Raw genomic sequence first — 19,510 nt, 5'->3', positions numbered from 1 at the left:
AATAATTCACAGCAGTTCATGAATAATTCATAATAGTTACTGAATAATTTGAAGTAGTTATGGACTAATCTACAGCAGTTCATGAATAATTTATGGTATTTACTGAATAATTCATGGTAGTGAATAGTTTCTCAACAATTTATCTTAGTCATTTATATTAACTGAACAATTTACAGCAGTGACTGCACAATAAGTCTCAAAGCGCTCTTAAAACATGTTTATACGGACTGCTTTTTAAATGAGGCACCATACAAAGAAGCCAATGAGAACACATCTCATTTACATATACCAGTTTTAAAGGTACAGCAACAAAAGCAGCCTCTTCAATTGTAAGGGATCAAGAGGGGTTATGTAAAACTGAGTTATGACATAAAACCATACAAACTTAAGTGGATAAACGTGTAAAAATGCATTTATTAAAAATGTAGGATGTCACGTTAACTAAACGAATAAGCCTCGAGTTAAAAACGTGAGATGATCTACCTCAGCAGGAAGCTACGGAGCCCTGCTGGTGACATCCCATATAAAAAAATATAATGCATGGCCCAGCCGTATTCACGACTTAGTAAAGCATGATAATGAGATAATTAAGTTGTGGCCACCACTTAGCAAGGCATGGGAACAAGATCATGCCTTACTAAGTCATGGCCACACATCAGGATCTTACTATGTTATGGCCATGCATTGGGATCTCATTCCAATGCCTTACTAAGCTGTGGCCAAGACTTAATTATCTTGTTCCCATGCCTTACTAAGTCATGGCTACGCATTATTTTTAGTTATACAGGATGTCATCAGCAGGGCTCCATAGGATGCAGTCTTTAGTCCCATTTCTTTCTAGGTGTCTTCTGTGTCCTCTGTATTACAGGTTCTGGACTCTCTGGACGCTGTTCTGACCTACTTATCATCATCTGCACAAAGACACACAGTAAGTTAAGACGAAAATATATAATTAGTCATAACAGGAGAGAACTGAAGCTCTAATTTCGTCCACTTGGAGGCGCTCTGTCATTGGTCACAATTTGTTGTCCATTATCACTGCAGTGCACTCGGTGGTGAGACCATTAAATCCAAAACCTTCTTAAACCCTCTCAGACGGCTCTCATTAGCTTTACAATGATTAAAGAGGAAAGTGAGCGATTCGAGTGAGGAGCTCGAGTGAAAGGCCAGAAGACGAGTGGGTTCAAACATTGGTATTTTTATAACAATATATATATTATAGAGAGAGAGAGAGAGAGAGAGAGAGAGAGAGAGAGGTATCAAGAACAACAACTGATACAAATGCCACAGGAAAGAAATGCTCAACTGAGTGAGGAACCCAACAATAAGAGGTACGGATGCAAACCGAAAAACAAGGCACAAAAAAACCCTTTGATAAAATAACGCTGTATACAAAACACAGAGCAATGAGAGCGCAATAAAAGTGATCTATTCAGAATGTGCCATAACAAGGAGTGATGTAAACAGACTAAAAAACACTAACACAACACTTTGGCAGAACGTAAGATATATTTCCAAAACTCATTTTATACAAATAAATTAATTCATGATCAACAGTGTCGTCGAAAATCTTATGTACATTTTTACACAACTGTATCAAAAGTATTTGTATGAAAACATATCTACAACACTTTCACACCACAGAGTACTTCACACTCGTTTCCTCTCACTAACACACACACAGCCTAATCCAAGCCTCATCCCCCACAGCTTTTATTCTGAATTCTGCTTCTAATCCGCATCAGTGAGGTAATGTTAGAGTACAGAGAGTCTGTGCTTTATAGACCAGGATGTGACGGAGGGGGAAGGAGTGGCTGTTTTTGGGATTATCATTTTATTTGATGAGACTACTTTCAGATGTCTGCATTATTCAGTGGTATGAACATTCTGAGTGGGTTTGGTGTGAAATGGTTGATTGTAGAGGTTCAGAAGTCTTTACAGTGGTGGTGATGGGAACCAGACGTCGCCATGACTACAACACAAATACAGACTTTTATTTACTATCCAGAACCACCAGAGAACCTACACGTGTCTTCTGAGTTTAGATATGGAATGGAATGGGAAGTTTTCTGGGGGGACTATTTTGCTTTATAAATATGTTTTAGGCCAAAACTATCCTGAAACTATCCTGAATTCATTACCATTTCATGTAATAACTTTGTGTGAGGGAGCTTTTAGAGGTGGATGTCTGGTTCCTATCACCACCACTGTGAATAGTTTCTCTAGAACAGAGCGTTTCACACCAAGCCACTCTGAACGACTGTTTACATCTTACCCATTTATTTATGCAGTAATTTTGAAAAATCGAGAAGATTTTGGCCTAAAACATTTGTAAATACCAGATGGCAAGCGTCTATCCGTCTGCTGGCTTGGTAATGACAGCATTATCTGGCCCTCAGACCACCCACATTTTTGTCCTTCTTACAAGGACACAGCTTTTTATTTGGGAAAATAAACTTAGACAAATATTACAAACAACTGAGAGAAAATATATAATAGTCCTAATATAAATTGATTTTGTGGGCTAGAGGGGTTACAGCTGTATACAGCTATTAAAATTATTTCCAAAGGATAACGAAAGAAAGAAATGAGGGAAATGTAAGTAAACTGAACTGTGAGTTACTGAAAAGTGGAATTCTGTCTAACGCTCTGCTTGACCACCAGTGGGCTGCCTGGTAAATGCTGAGCAAAAAGCCAGTGGGCCGCCAGCTTTGCTGTCAGTGGGCCAACAGTGGCCCGCTTTCCTCTTACTGTCTAGGGATGTACATGCAGGGTGTTATAGAGGCACAATAGACCCATTTTAGCATCATCAGTAATCCATATAAAACTCACTAGACTCGTGTAGGATCACTGGTGGTTCTAGATATTAAATAAAATGTCTATATTGTTGTTGTAGTCATGCCAACCCCTGGTTCCTATCACCACCACTGTAAAGAAATCTTAGGCTTCTCTACATTTGACATGAAGCCACTGTGAATGGCTATGCTTAACCACAGATCACTGAATAACGCGGAAATCTTGAGAAAAGTGTTTTCCTTCTAAATGTTTATAGAGTTCGACTGTAGACCACGACCTGCTTTAACATACAACACTCTGCATCTGGTTGTGTGCGAACAGTCAAAATCATCAACATGACAAATGCTGTGTTTCATATAAGTATGACTACAGTATCATCACGGACCCTTAAATGAAAGCATGAAAACATACAGGGGGCTAAAGCAGCTGTTCCTCCTCTGTTAACATGGCAGCAAAGCGCTTACGTTTCCTCCTCATGTGGTTTAACAGAAACCAGAGAACCTACGGATTATAAGTATGTTACATATTGCAGCTGTTCACACCTTTTCTGTGTTACAACACTCGGATGTCATTAATATATAGTGTAATATCACACACACACACACACACACACACACACACACACACACACACACACACACACACACAGAGCGTTCCATCTCCCTGAGATGATACTGCACACATCAGTCCACATATGAGGTTGTTATTGTTTCCCCCAAACAGAGTAAATCTGTACCTGAAACTTTCAGTTACTAGCAAACAAGACAAGTGATCCAACTCTGTTCAAACGGATAGTTTGGGTCATTCAGAGAGTGTTGAGAGGAAAACTGCCACTCAGTAATGTGTTCTAGGTCTGCCAGATGCTAGAGGGCGCTCCCGAGTCCAAGATGAATACTTCCCTGCGGAGATTTTGTGTGTAACTTTCCACAATGAAAGGAAGTTCCTGCATAAATAGCTACAAACAAGTTAAACGCTCCTGTTATGCTGTGGGTCAAAATGACTCGTTGAAAAATACAGGAGAAAAATATTTCTAATTTTTGGGGCATGAAATCTTTTCTGCTGGATTTTTGGTTCACTTGGTGTGATTTGAATTGAAAGAGTCAGTTTGACCCAAACTTTTGACAGTTTGTCAAAAATGTTGAAAAAGTCTAAATAAGAATAAAAAAAACAAACAACAACTGTGTTGAATGTCCACTTTTTTCCAATGTCCAAAAAAAAACATACAGAATTAATTTCTTAATAAAACACGAGCGCATCATTATAAATAAACTAGGATCTGAAATGGGTGAAAAACATGATTGAGCTAAACATTGATTCCATTGATTTTCATTAAAAGCTAAAGATCATGTTTATGAAAAAAAAAAAAGTTCTTCTTTCGGATGGTTAAACATGCACTGGGTTAGTTTGACACATCATTGCTGTTCCTCACAGTCGAACATCAGAGGAGGGTTCATTCTTTCATTTTTTAACTCTTTATTCACCCCCATTCATTGCAAACTCACTCTGCTTATCTAGAGCAGATCAACAGATCACAAGCAGCTCAATCACATGTTAAGCCAAAGCTTTTTTTATGCAACGCTGCTTCAAGAGTCCAAAGTAACCATTTTTCTCTCTGGACAAAAGCTCCTGATTTAAACTGGTACTGCCTGTGCGTTTTGCAGCCGCTGTACTTTTTGTATGCACGATGTAAATTCTTCAGAGCGCTTAGAATAAAAGGAATGTTTTACCTACACACGTCACAACTTAATTCAGGAGGTAGAACCACAATTTAGGAGTTGGATAAGAAGAGAATTCATTTGAAATCTATGAGTTTGTGATGGTTTAGGTTCGTGCGGATCCTGTTTACGTCGCTCTAATGAGACACTGGCGAAGCGGACGTGCACCGTAAAGCTGCGGTCACATCAGACTTGTTCGTTTCTTCTCCAGGGTGGAACAAAACTCTCAGGAGATTGCAAGTTTGGTCGACGGTGATGCCACAGCCAAGAGGGCGCAGCTGGCCTCGCTCTCTCTGGGTGAGCAGAGTGGGGGTAACCGAAAGCTAACGTAACAGAACTGGCAGTCAGTGTTATTGTACAAGTGTGTTGAGCTGTCCATTGATGTTGCACTTGGCAGTGATAGTATCGTGTGACTGGGGGAGACTAAACTGGGGAAAAATTGGGGAAAAATGATAAAAAAATCTCTGGGTTCTCACAAATCGCGATCGACTGGCAGGTATATTACATTTTAATAATGTTTATCATCATCTACCACTTTTTAAACAAGTAGCACTTTTGAGATATGTCCAAAGGAGGCTTAGTAAACCGAGAACATTAAAAATGACTAGGCAGAGACATTTTTCTGCGGCTCCCCAGGAGACCTAGACGAATTTGATAAGGAATTAACTGCTATGGGAGTTTTCACCATTCAGATGAAATGTGGTCAGTGTGACTGCAGCCTAAGGGCAATGAAGAAAAGAAAAAAAAGAGGGACAGAGCAGAAAAGACATTTAAACTCATAGGCATTAACAACTGACACTGAGCTATAGCAAGTGGCTTAAACCTTCACAGCTTCACACAGTGACTGACACATTTCACAGCATCCGCTCCACTGATTAACACCACGGATTGTCCCCGTAACTAAGGTGCTGCTCCAGATTCACATCCCTGCCAGAAAAAGCCACAGCTCTGAGGAGAATAGAGAGCATGTTGAGGACACTGAGAGGGAAATACGTTGATCTGTATGTAAACAAAGCAAAATATTATTAATAGTGTCCAGTCCAGAGAGAGAAACTGGACTGTATGGTCCATCTGAGTGATGATAGCATGATGAAGATCACCACTACTGCTCCTGTCGGTCTAAAGGCCATCCTGGAGTGAACCTCACCTTCGTCATCTTATGGTCAGACACTGTGGACTTATGCGGGCTGTGACGCTCGGCCTGGCTGACGCTCGGCCTTATCTCAGTGTCTTGTCACTTCAGTGGTCAGACCGACTCTGGCTAAACATCACTCTGTTGTCTCGTAGCGTCCGTGTGCCTCCATCTCTCCTCCTCACTTTGCGCTGGATATGGTGGGCTGCTCGGCATACCAGTGTGTCGCAGGGTCCGGCAAGCCGCTCCCAAGAGGAAGGGCGATGAAGGGTGTCCCCGCACTCACCCCGCCCACGCCCACCACGGGCACTGGGTAGGGGTGGTGGTGGTGATGATGGGGGCCGGGAAGGCCCTCGGTCGTCCGTCCGATGTGGATCTCGTCCTCCTCGGCGTCGCCGGTGGTCTTGCGGTACACTGGGTTGTCGAAGTTCATGCTCTTGGTGCTCCGGCGCCTCCAGTTGCGGTAGATGAGGTAAACGGCAGTGCACAGCAGGCCCAGCACCACTGTGGCAACAATAGGAACTGCATGTGTTTAACATACAGCCACGGGGAGGGGGGGAGATGTTAACGAGCGCTTGAATAGGCGGCGGAATGACTGACAAGACAAGGATGGGGAGACAGGAGAAGACCAGAAGATAGAGGAAAGAGAAAGGTGGGGCAACAGGCCTGGGTGCTAGTAATATTATTAAAATAATGTTTTTTACACTGATAACCCATTTTGGCTTTTTCCATTAAACATACTGTTCTTTTCATCAGTCTGAGGGGTTTCAGAGGTACTGGCAGGAGCTTCAGTTGTACTGGAAGAGGCTTCATTTGTACTGGGAGGGGTTTTGTTTGTACTGGGAGGGGTTTTGGTTGTACTGGGAAGAGTTTTGTTTGTAGTGGGAGGGGTTTTGGTTGTACTGGGAGGGGTTTGGGTTGTACTGGGAGGGGTTTTGGTTGTACTGGGAGGGGTTTTGGTTGTACTGGGAGGGGTTTGGGTTGTACTGGGAGGGATTTTGGTTGTACTGGGAGGGGTTGGGTTGTACCGGGAGGGGTTTGGGTTGTACCGGGGGAGTGGTTTGGGTTGTCAAATGTGTCATAGAGAGACGGATGTGTTTACGGTGCTATAACATGTGGCTGAAGTCCACTGCCTGAAGGGGTCTGAACGATCGAATTTGTATCTGATTCAAATGCGTCAAATGTGTCTTGCATTTTTATGTGGCTTGGCCTTAACCAGCACTGTCCATACTAAGTCTTATGGGTGGGAATTTAAGGTCCTCAAGGTGCTGACTGTAAAGGCCCAGTAAGTGTGATGTTTAATTCGTATTCACTGCATCTTTACATACAGAAAAACAGATAACGGTAGGACTATATCGCTCAGCCCCAAGCCAGTCTGAGAGAGGAACTAGAGAAAGCAGCAGACAAAGAGCAGATACAGGTGGAAAGAGGTGAGGAGCGTCGACTGAACTTGAAAGCATATAAAATGCAAAGGAAAGAGAAAGACATGCAGGGGATAGAGAGACGAGTGAAAGAGGAGTGGAAAGGCGAGACGAGCATAATGAACAGTCTGAGTAATGAATAGACTATATCGGGGCACAGACCCCAAGTGCTTGTTTTTCATGCAATTTGAAAACAGCAATGAAAAGGCACAGATACTGAAGTCCTTATTGTCTTTCAGACCTACACTGACCATCAACAGTCTAAGGCCAGCTAGTGTTTACTGAATGAACAGGTTTTCTTTAAGCACTGAGAATGTAAAAGACTTGGCTCATAAATGTCAGTTGTTTAAACCAGCTTTGGGCCAAAAGAGGATCAGCACACAGCTGCTTCAGGCTAACTAAAGCTTTGGAGGGATTTTTTCGTTATTGAAAATGGTGAAAATCAAACACAACTCGGAAAACCTCCAATGAAGGCAAACTCACCAAAAACGTTGATGGGCAGTTTTTTTTGCTTTTAATACCTTTGGGCCAGATGTATGTAAGAGCAGAGGTGCAGTGCAAAATTTGCCTTGATGCAACCGCAATGACCTTATTCATCAACGCTGCTCACAGTCAAATCATCAGAGTGCATTCTGGTTGTCACGTCCGGTAGGAGTGTGCGTTAATTTCAACGTAATATTTTGACAGCCTGAAAAATGACTAACTATTCAGAACCTGTCTCAATAACATTAATGATATCAGTAATAATAGAAAATAATGATAAAACTGTGTGCACAGCAATCGTCGTACTAAAGTGGATGTACTTATGTTTACGTGCACACTGACATAAACAAATGCTGCAATTGTGTGTTCCATTCTAAGACTTTTGCTTAATAGTACTGATACAGTAAATAACTACCTCCCTAAAATACAAAACACAGATTACTCAGTACAGTAGAAGCTTATATACTGCAGTCTTATTATTCAAGAAACTGTTATGAAACTGGCTTACGAAATCAGTCAACTCTCTGAAAAAAGGCCATGACATTTGGTTAATTTCATCTCATTGTTTTCAGTTGTAATTTTGACTCTATAAAGATATGTAAGCTCTGGCCAGTAGGGGGCAGGAATGCACAACCTCAAACTCCACCTATGAGGCTATACACTGGCTCCAGAGTGTATTTGAGTACTTTCCCTCTGTTGGCTCACTGTTGCTGTATGTAACCCATACCGATATGTAAATAAGCGCGTGGGCGCTTGTTTTCACGCACTGAAGCTGATTTCTATTGCGGCCGAATCATAGTTGGTTCCACTGTTGTACAAGGGTTCCTGTTGTACATCAGATGCAGAGCAGAGCAGTTCTTACACTGTTCAGGACATTCAGCTTTGATGAATAAAGGCCTGTGTTTGAAATTGTGTTTGAAAAGCAGTCATACAGTCACTAATAGGAGTCTTGCCCAAGGACTCTTATTAGTATAGTGTAGGGTACTTGCCCTGGTGGGGGACTGAACCCCAGTCTACAGTGTCGAAGGCAGAGGTGTTAACCACTACACTACATCAACCACTACCTGCCACAAAAGGCTGTGTACGTTGGACCTTTTGTATTCTGCATGATCATCTTGTCATTTTTTGATATAATAATGTAATTATTTGATATAATAATGTAATTATACATGCTTTGTTGATTTTCTAAGCGAAAATAAGTTTCCACATCCTCCACTTCTGCAAATTTGAATGCACAATTACTGTGTTAACTGACTGTCCTCTACAGATGCGGCAGATAAAGACTTCTGCTGGAGAGTTCTCTTAACCTCGTGCGGACTCTCCTCTGCATTGCAGTACAGAGTCTCGCTTGATCATTGTCACCCATTCGGTGATACTGCCAAGAGAGTTTGCGTGTGATAAATCTAAAATCAGTGTACAGTGGACACACACACAAACTGAATTTCCATAGAGCTGAGTTTGCTGCCCCAGGCTCAGCGGTTAGATCAGAGAGGGAGACAGCTGGACACTTAAAATAGCCACACGAGCAGCACCTGGGGGGCAGAGAGCAGCAGGACGTACCTATGGGGATTACAACACCAAGCACAGCCACCGTCAGACTGTGGCCCAGGAGGAGCAGATCATTGCCAGCTGGAGAAAACAGACAGAAACAGAGGGAGAGAATTGAAACAAAAGCAAATGGATTAATATTTTAGAACCATTGACTCCTAAATTGTACTAAAGCAATATTTATAGTTGTACCGATATCACTTTTTCCCCTTCTGTGCCACAAAAAACAAGCTAATCTTCATTAAATGGCAGTTAAAAATATATTAATAATAATAATAATATTATAATAGTATTTAACAAATCATGTAAATGGAAATACTTTGAATTCTTCCAAACTTAAAGTATTAGATTCATGCCATTAGAAATTTGAATTTAAACACAAAATTCTCAATTTGAATTTTCTTATTTTCAATCTGTGTCATGCCATCAAACTGAATTCGGAACTCAAATTTCATTTTAAGCTTTTAAAGATGAACATAAAAGCAATAAGATTCAAATTCAGAATACTCACAGAAGCCTGACTCAGACATTCAGGTAAAGCACTAACGTTTTTTTGTACTGCAGGTGTGTTATTTGTGGCTAAGAGCAGAGTTTCAGCTGGTATTTTACAGCCTGCCTACCTGTTAGCCATCTGCTGAGCTGGTCTGTACAGAGCTAACTGTAAATGAAATAAACGGCTGCAGCCCCTTAAAAAACTAAACAAAACAAAAAGTTCTTCTGTAGTTTGTTTAGTAGTTTAGTCAGGTTTGGGACGTTTACTTCATGTACACGCTCCCATCTTTCCGTACTGGGTGCATTTGACGTGGCCAGCCAATCAGATTTTAGAATTTAGCAAAAATTCACAAGAGGGTAGCATTACAATGATTTTACCCCAGTAAAGGGATGTTGGTAGAGAGATGAACTGCCACTCATTACTGTCCCCCTAGTTATCGAGTCCAAAAGGAGCAGCAAAATATTTCAACAATGCATCCCCCCGCGACCCTGACGGAGAAGCGGATTAGAAAATGGATGGATGGATGGATGGATGGTGTTATATATCCAGTTAGAGGACTTTCTAATGATGCTCCATCTACGTCCATGTATTTTAGTAAGAGTGAACCACTGGACTCTCAGTAGCAGTAATGCTAACCAATCAGCACTCAGTAGCAGTAATGCTAACCAATCAGCACTCAGTAGCACTAATGCTAACCAATCAGCTCTCAGTAGCAGTAATGCTAACCAATCAGCTCTCAGTAGCAGTAATGCTAACCAATCAGCTCTCAGTAGCAGTAATGCTAACCAATCAGCTCTCAGTAGCAGTAATGCTAACCAATCAGCTCTCAGTAGCAGTAATGCTAACCAATCAGCACTCAGTAGCAGTAATGCTAACCAATCAGCACTCAGTAGCAGTAATGCTAACCAATCAGCACTCAGTAGCAGTAATGCTAACCAATCAGCACTCAGTAGCAGCAATGCTAACCAATCAGCTCTCAGTAGCAGTAATGCCAACCAATCAGCTCTCAGTAGCAGTAATGCCAACCAATCAGCTCTCAGTAGCAGTAATGCTAACCAATCAGCTCTCAGTAGCAGTAATGCTAACCAATCAGCTCTCAGTAGCAGTAATGCCAACCAATCAGCTCTCAGTAGCAGTAATGCTACCACAATCCTACTGCTCAAAACAAAAACATTAAATTTAATCTTTTTGCTTTCCAAAATTAAAGCATATATACCAATGTTTAATAAAACCATGAATTTATCATTAATAATCTCAATAATTTCAATAAATAATTAAAACAAAATATTTTGTGAACAGCCAATAATTTGCCACATTGATGCAGAGCTTAATTGATTGGAGGTGTTCATGTGTGTCCACTGAGCACTTTACATCAGTTTTAATGCTGCTCAGTCAGGCTTTACAGCAGAACTATCTGTTTTATAAAATATCATCTAAAGTCTAATATTAACAGACTCAGCTCGGGGACGTTTCTCCAGTGTATGAAGAAATACTCCTCAAACATGTTTCATCATTGATCTCGCGCAGGAGAGCAGAGGCTTTGATTCAGCAGCAGACAGACAGACAGACAGGCAGACAGACAGACAGACAGACAGACAGACAGACAGACAGACAGACAGACAGACAGACAGACAGACAGACAGACAGACACTGCGCCGAGCTGAGCGCTTTAAACTTAACTGGATTTCATTCATCGACTCATAACTAGATTCATAACACTGGAGAAACGGCTCTCCTGCAGCAGATACAATAAAACCACACAAACCAGGGAAAACAAAAGCGGTACTCTATCAGTGTGTCCCACAACGATGGAGCATCCCTGCTGGAAGTCCGTGATGTTTGAGGAATGGAGGTTAAATCAGAGACACTGAGAATCTACACAAGCAGCCGTACTGACGGACACACACTGAGCATGTTAGCATTTTAAAACTGAGGACATTCAGTGATCAAAGGCATTAAATCACTATTCAGTGCCATTTTAAACGATACAAACAACACCGTTACAAAATAAAAGTCTTGCTGATTCTTAATATTACTGCTATTTTGTTTTACTCTTTTATAACAATTACATGGAATTAGTTACACTCGACTCTGCACTTCTGACTTTTCTGGTTGTTTGTTTGAATTTTATTAGAACGTCACTCTGGATATGAATTTTATTAGAACATCGCTCTGGATATGAATTTTATTAGAACTTTGCTCTGGATATGAATTTTATTAGAACTTTGCTCTGGATATATGTATTATTACAACTTCATTCTGGATATCATTTTAGAGTCATCTAATGTTTGGTCATCTTTTTTAAGCTTTGTAAAACGCTCTGAACGCTGTGAGGTTTTTCAGCTCCGGCAGCACAACAGAATCACTGTATACGTTACTCTACACAGCTGGATAAACTACTGAATACAGAGATTAGCAGCTTTTGAATGGTAACGCAGGTGGTGTCAAGTGCAGGTCTCTCACAGTGATGAGACAGGTTGCTGGTGTCTCCTGACGCTGTGATCAGTAGCACCGCTGGACTCGGGGAGGGGGCTGCTGTGGTGTTGGAGGCTCCAGCTGGGTCGTCTGGGGTGGGCCTGGGTGAGAGGGGGGTGAGATGACCTGTGTCAGGCGCACTGTCTGCCTGAGAGGTCACTGTGTCCGGCGCGTCAGGGGAATCAGAGGGTAGCTCGGCACCAGCCTCTATCACCGTCTCCATGGTAACGTTACTTGAGATGCTTGAGGGTGGGGCTGTGACATTTTGGACTGGGAACAAAGCAAAAGACACACAGTTACATCATTATATCATTATTCCGTACACAATTATAGTCAGAGGTTAAACCTTTATAGTGCTCATTTCTACTTGTGCCTCTATGGAATTTCTACTATGTCTTGTTATCACTAAGCTGAGCCATTAAATTAAAGCCATTAACTCATTTGGCTGTTCTACATTAAACATGTAAATTTGAAGCTTGCAAAAGACATTAATATGTGTTTAATTTGAAGCTTGTAACAGACATCAACATACATTTGAGCTTGTTTTTATCAGTTTTACAGTGAGTCTTTCAGTAAAGAGTCCTGGCGCAGAGCTGCAGCCGCTGTTTTCCATTCCTAACAACTAACCAAAACCTGGTTAGACTATGACTTGTCTTCACAATCAATGATGTATCACAATTGGTCTATGAACGTGATGTTTTATTCTCACAAACCTGGCCCTACCTACTGTAATCAAACTGTGATTGGCTGATGCCACTATACTTTGCAATTACGCTGTTAGATAATCTAAAGTGTAAAGCGTATTGAGGTCATTTACTTCCAGCAAGAGGAGACAGCATGAACGTTGGCGAAGTGGGCGGAGTCGGCGACATGACAAAGTTGAGCTGGTGTGAACGCAGGGTAAGGCTGTCGGTCCAGCTCCTGGAGTCCTAGATCGCTTGGCTAAATGCCTCAAACAACAAATGTAATTGTACTATTTTTTGTGATGGGCGTGTCAAGAATTCAACCCTTTTGTTTCCAAGCAAAACTTTTCACTGACTTAATTTTTTTTAAGTTTTATATTTTTTTACAGAGATTTTATAGTTTTTTTGGTTCAAAGAAAATACTACGCTTTCTCTAAAAGCCCCGAGGATTTCCTCTGGTCAAAGTAGAGTAAATGCCTCTTTTCCTGTCTGGAAGAACTCTGCGACTGTCAGCCTTCATTTGTTTCATTTCCAGAACTTTTCTTTTTTCAGGAGATCTTTCTGAGGAGATCAGATATAAGATCCACTTACTTTCTCTTTCCTTATGCAAGTGGAAAAAATCTGAAGTTTCCAAAACTGAAATGATTAAACGCTACAGAGAAAATGAGACTCCTAACAACCACCTGGAAGACCTAGTAGACACCAAAACTGCCCCCATCAGATAAACAGTCCTTCTAAGATGGAACTGATTTCTTTGAGAAACTGAAAGTGAGTCTTCTGAAAAGAATGGAAGCTGTAATAAAGATAAACAGTGTTGCACTAAAGTTGTTGAGTCTTCTGTTTATGCTTTTCTAGCTTCATATGTTGGATCTGGCATCGTAATCGACTCTCATTTATACAGAAATGAGTCATGTATGCAAATGAACTATACTTGTTCTGACACTGTCCTGTCAATAACTTCATAACTGTTGTATGAAATTCACTGAAGTAATTTTATTGTCTAAGATACTTTCAAGCACCAACAGTCAGCAGCATTAGAATACGTCAGTACACACTGGTGGGTGGGGAACTCTGACTGACTTTGATTGAAATTTCTCTGTTATGATAAAAGACAAAGGCTAAATAACTGATGACAAATAAATCAAACAATGACAGATCAAAGAAAAAAAAATGTAATATTTAACCTCTGCATTGGTACTTCAATTTTCAAATCTTTTGGCAGGATATTAGTCCATTTATCAAATCACTCTCATTTCTATCTCTTCGCTTCATTTCATTTGTTCTCTCACTCTCTGATGATGGTGACTTATTATCCACAGTTGCGTTCTCCGTGCTGTTTGCATATAAATGACTCAGGGGGAACTGTGTGATCACATAATGAAGGCTGTGGGAATAATATGTAAATATGCAAGAAAAAAAGTCCAGCGTTATTCTTCACTGCCAACCAGTGCAAATATATATATAAAAACAGTTTAGCTTAGCATCTGATATAAATCGATATTCAGTGTTTTCTTCAACAGTCTTCACTGCAGGTTGAGGCCCCATACAGGCCTTTAACCCTCTGTATTAATGCTTAATTTCATGGAGGTCATTCTATCTAAGGCTGGCTTTACATGGTGACACTTTCATGCAACTGTATTTGCTTGAAATCCACATGAAACTAAATTGCACTTGAGTTGCACAATGTAAAGTATCCTGCAACTCGCTTGAAACTCAACTGCCACAGTTGCAAGCAACTCAACTACATGAAACAATCAAAACGGCAATAAGCATCACAAGGCTTAACTACTGCAACTCGCTCTTGGCTGGTCTTCCCATGCAGACCATCAAGCCTCTGCAGCTCATCCTGAATGCGGCAGCACGACTCGTCTTCAATCTGCCCAAGTTCAGCCACGTCACCCCACTGCTGCGCTCCCTTCACTGGCTTCCTGTAGCTGCGCGCATCAGATTTAAAACCCTAACGCTGGCCTACAAAGCCAGAAATGGACCAGCCCCTACCTGCTCAATGGCAATGGTAAAATCTCGAACTGAACCACGAGCCCTTCGAGCTTCGAGTCCAGCTCGGCTTGACCCGCCATCCTTCAAGGTGCACGGAAGACGAGCGTGGAGAATGTTCTCTGTACTGGAGGCCAGGTGGTGGAATGAACTCCCACTGGCTGTCCGAACAGCAGAGTCTCTCACTGTCTTCAAACACAGACTGAAGACTCATCTTTTTACACAGCACTTAAATGAGCACTGAATTATAGGCTGCACTTATTTTATTTATTGTATTGTATCTTATTGTTATTGTATTGCATTGAATGGCACAGAGTTCTGCGTTCAACTCTGTTTCTTTTTCTCTTGGTGTCCGCAGTGACATATTTGTATCTAGCAGTATCTGAGCTCAGGACTGTCTTTTCTCTAAGCTACTGGTAACTGGCAAAGATACTTTCTCTAGATTGACAAAGCACTTCTTGTAAGTCGCTCTGGATAAGAGCGTCTGCTAAATGCTGTAAATGTAAATGTAAGATCATGACAAACGACATACTTCCAAACTGCTGATCTCACCAGATGTATAGAGAAGAAAATCACACAGAAGACGTCTACTACACATTCATTTTGAAAGGCTTGAGTTAATATGTAAGCACATACTTTGAGTTTTTTGTGTTTGTGTGTCTCTCTCACAGTCCCTCCCTTCACAGGTGTACCGGCTTTGTCATGTGAGGAGGACCTCCGACCAAGTAGAGGCCTGGCTGGTGTAGCTGGGGGGAGCCTAAACCTTCAGGATAGCTAAAGGGAGAGACGACTGAACATGGGCAGTACTTCTTTTAACGTGGTTTTCATGAGTTTCTCTTACTTTAGTTTTGGTGTTTGACCTGCACATTTTTAACTTTTGTTTTACAAGAGATTATTTGATCATTTGTACCACCTACGGTTTCAAACAGGTGATGTAGAGCTCTACTCTGTCTAGTTCCCTAGGTCAGAGGGCACTGACACATGCACTTCTGAGGATTGACCAGGGAAGTGTGGAGTAGTTAGCTTTTGTTTGTCAGCTAAGTACATTTCGTTTCAGTGTTGGCAAGCGCGGTTAGGTTTTTGTCTTGTTCTTGTCTTTAGTGCTGTCCACAGTTTGCTTCTTCCAGTGTGGTACTAGATATAAAAACACAGTGTTTTATTGTGGTTGGTGTCAATAAAATGGCCTTGAAAGCTCTACTGGATGGCTCCACCAGTTCAGTCTTTAAATGCCATATGTTACTGATCCCACAGCGCTCTAGACAAAATGTGGGGATGTAACACTTGACATACACACAACAGACAAAACACTCAAATATAAAGACCTTTAGACAGACAAAAGACAGATATATAGATGGGGGTGGGGGAAGAACAGAAATGACAGCTGGGAAAAAACAAACAAAACATACATGACGTTACACAGCGAGGGCCACTAGCTGTTATTTTGGCTAACTAGTGGAGCATGACTCTGAATTGTCACATGCAATTTTGTTTATGAATTGCTTTGTGTAACTGTCAAGTTGCATGGAAATGATGCTGCAAGCAACTTCCAACATGCAACGAGTTGCGTGAAAGTTTCCCAGTGTAAAGCCGGCCTAAAGCTTTGTGTAATTAAATCCTGTTGTCAGCCACAGTGCAGCAGATTCTCTAATAAAGAAGGAACAAATTAAATGATGAAGAAAAGAGATAATATGATAACTGGACTAATCAACGTATATAGTTTGATCATTATAGTAATTATGCTATGAACTATTTTCAAAAAAAACTTTTTTCTTTCTCTTTTACTGCAATTTACAAATAAAAGCTGAAAATTTCCAGTAAAGTTCCAATAAATAAAAATCTCTCTCTATAAATCTGTCATTGTTATTAAATCATGACTTTTTCCTTCTTCTCCACCCCTCATTTCTTTAATGTCCAGTCAAAACAGCTGTAAATATTCTTAAACTTATTCATTGTCTGAGGAGATCAGATATAAGATAATCCACGTGCATAAGAGAGGAACGTTAAAGAAAAGTAAGAGAACTTTTGGAGTTTTGGAGAAATTTTGGAGGTGTGGAAAACTCAAAAAATGACTAAATTGTGTCTGTTTTGACTGGGAAACTAAACAAGTGATGGATGGTCCCTGCCTTCTGCACAGTACTGTATGGCATTATGACTAACTAGACGATCTGAACCGTATCAAGACTACTGTAGAACATTTTTGAGTAAAGCTGTTTCAGTCGGGGCATGAGGAGATTTCTCAGGCGTTCTTCAGGGGTGGAATGAGAAGTCTCAATAACTTAAACACTGAAGCTTCCAGAAAGAACACAGAGGAACCGCACAGGAGCTTTAGGCATTGAGATTTCTGTGAAAATGGACCGTCTGAACTCAGCCCAGCGTCTAATCCCAGCGCGGCACGAGTGTGTGATTATTCCAGCAGCGTACAGCACAAACAAAGTGCACAGAATACACAGCTGTCAGTGTGTGTATGTATATATATATATATTGTATATAAAATATTGTTTACAGATCTGATTTTTTGCTAGAATAAAGTTTAAATGCCTTTGTAAGGCGGGAGCTTACGTGTTTTGAATTTTGCCTCAGCATTTGGTGGAGAGAGAGAGAGAGAGATGAAATGTGCAATACGTGGATGTGGCCAATACTGGGGGACAGCCGATGTTGGGGGTAGCTATGTTATGCATGTATCTATATAGCATCTATATGAGATATTTCGATATGCAGAGTTTGTTGCCTGTGTGTGTGTGTGTGTAACAAAGGTGTTATCCTGAGATCACTAGATAATTAACTTGTTATCTTAACAATCCAGAATATTACAGCAACAGGTGTTGCTGTAATATTCTGGATTGTTAAAATAACAAGTTAATTATCTAGTGATCTCAGGATAACACCTTTTGGACTTCTTCCAGGAGCATTTCTGTTCTGGTGTGACTCACTTTCTTTGTGTGGTGAGCTGAATGTGTTTGCTGTATTTGTCGTGTGTTTATGAGTTTGCAATGCATTGTGCTGTTCGCTGGGTCTCGTCTGCTGTAGAAAGCGTGTGTTCACCTGTGTAAAAGGGTATGAACATTACAGAAGCGCTGTGGTAAAATAATATAAGCTCCCCTCTCCGTGTAGAACTAATCCCATCCGAATAGCAACGGCTTTTCAGTTCGATGAGCGATGGTGTGCTAGGTAAGACAGGGTTAAAAGAGAGCTCAAGTGTATTAAAAGAGGCTCACCAGGGACACACAGGCGGGTGTCTGGACTCAGTTCCTCCCCGTCGGGACAGGCGCAGGTGTATTTGGGTGAGTGTTCACTGATCTGAGGCGCGCGCAGGCACAGGAACGCGCAGCCACCGTTACTGACGCCAGCCAGGTTACAGCTGTCCGGAGCTGCAAACAGACCACACCATCACAACAGTCAGTGCATTGTTACAGCCAGCAAAGCGGCCAGTCTATCTAAACCTGGGCTGTCCAGCTTTGGTCCCGGTGGTTTCCTGCTCAAACAGAGCACGTAAAATCACCAGACTGTGATGGACACTGGCCCGTCAGGACCAGACAGGGCAGTACTGATCTAAGTGCTTCCATAATCAGGGATTCAAGCTGTGTTTGCACTGATATGGTGGAAATGAGACTCTCAATATGCTGTGAAGAACTCGTAAAGCACCTGTTTAAACCAGAGAGGCCGAGTTTTCTGACTACTGTTCAATGGTTCTTTAGTAGAGGAACTGGTTCTAATACAGAACCATTTCATGCTTAAATGGCAAAATGGTTCTTCAGATTGATGGAGAATGTGTCTTTTTGCAAACGGTTCTATACAGCACCAAGAAAGGTTCTCCTATTGTTACAAGTGTGACATACACACTTAAGAAAGATGGTTCTTTTAGGGTTCTTTAGTAAAAAAAAAGGTTTTATATAGAATCATGAACAGTCATGATTAAATCATGAACGCACATTGCATGATTAAACTGTTCTTCATATCGTGAAGGGTTCTACAACATCAAGCTCATAGCCTTGCAGTCTCAATAGACAAACACGGGCAGTTATAGGATGCCCCCTGCCACAAGTTTGTGAAATTCCTGCCCTGCTAGATCTGCCCCTGTCAACTGTAAGTGCTATTATTGTGAAATGGAAGCACCTAGAAGCAACAAAAGCTCAGCCAAGAAGCGGTACACCATGAGAACTATTACTATACATTCCATACAGGGCAGATTACCTGATGATAGTCCACGATATCACCAGTTTATAGTCAAAAATGTAAACAAATGCCCACTTTTAGACATACAGGTCTTACAGGTATATCAAATTCTGCACCCACCTGCCACACTAGACCTGAACGCTTCAAATAATATTCTGCTGGTTTCTGTTGGCTGATCTAATAGAGGCACATCTTCCGTTTACACCTGAGTGCTGAGTTTAACTTCCCTTGTTCTGACCTTCTGTTGACTGCCCTCCTTTCCCTGCAGGAACCCCAGGAGCTGACAGGTTTCTGCACAGGCTGACGGGGTTGCGGCTCCAATGCAGCAGGAGCTCATCCCAAGTGGCTCTGGACCTTCATTATAATCTCTACACCTTCATTTTAACCTCTATATTGTCATCCTAACTTCCACCAGATCCCAGCGTTGCCTGCGGGCCACATTACTGCAGCTCTTATCTCTTCACTCAGGGTGAAAAATACCAGCTGTACTTCAGTAACTTCACACAGTTATCGTTAAACTCACTGGAAAAAGGTACAATAGCATATACAATTACATAGTGTGCTGTACGAGAGTCTTAGAGAGGCATGAATATTCT

At 41.3% G+C, this 19,510-nt stretch overlaps 1 protein-coding gene across 2 annotated transcripts in view; it reads right to left on the bottom strand.

Moving 5' to 3' along the window:
• Positions 1-995: 995 nt before the first annotated feature.
• Positions 996-19,510, bottom strand: part of LOC108430740 (low-density lipoprotein receptor-related protein 8) — a 122,895-nt gene continuing 104,380 nt past the window's right edge. Inside the window, exons 15-18 of one of the 2 annotated variants that reach the window (XM_017703399.2) lie at positions 17,957-18,109; positions 12,052-12,333; positions 9,108-9,176; positions 996-6,165 (exon numbers count right to left, since the gene is read on the bottom strand). In XM_017703399.2, coding sequence (XP_017558888.1) covers positions 5,825-6,165; positions 9,108-9,176; positions 12,052-12,333; positions 17,957-18,109 — 845 coding nt within the window. In that variant the 3' untranslated portion in view covers positions 996-5,824. The remainder of the gene's footprint in view (positions 6,166-9,107; positions 9,177-12,051; positions 12,334-17,956; positions 18,110-19,510) is intronic. The other variant, XM_017703400.2, reaches the window with a different exon arrangement.

This window comes from Pygocentrus nattereri, chromosome 2 (genome assembly GCF_015220715.1).
Source record: "Pygocentrus nattereri isolate fPygNat1 chromosome 2, fPygNat1.pri, whole genome shotgun sequence".
Taxonomy (NCBI): domain Eukaryota; kingdom Metazoa; phylum Chordata; class Actinopteri; order Characiformes; family Serrasalmidae; genus Pygocentrus; species Pygocentrus nattereri.
Note: the sequence above shows the minus strand (reverse complement) of the source record. Positions and strands in the feature narration are given on the sequence as shown.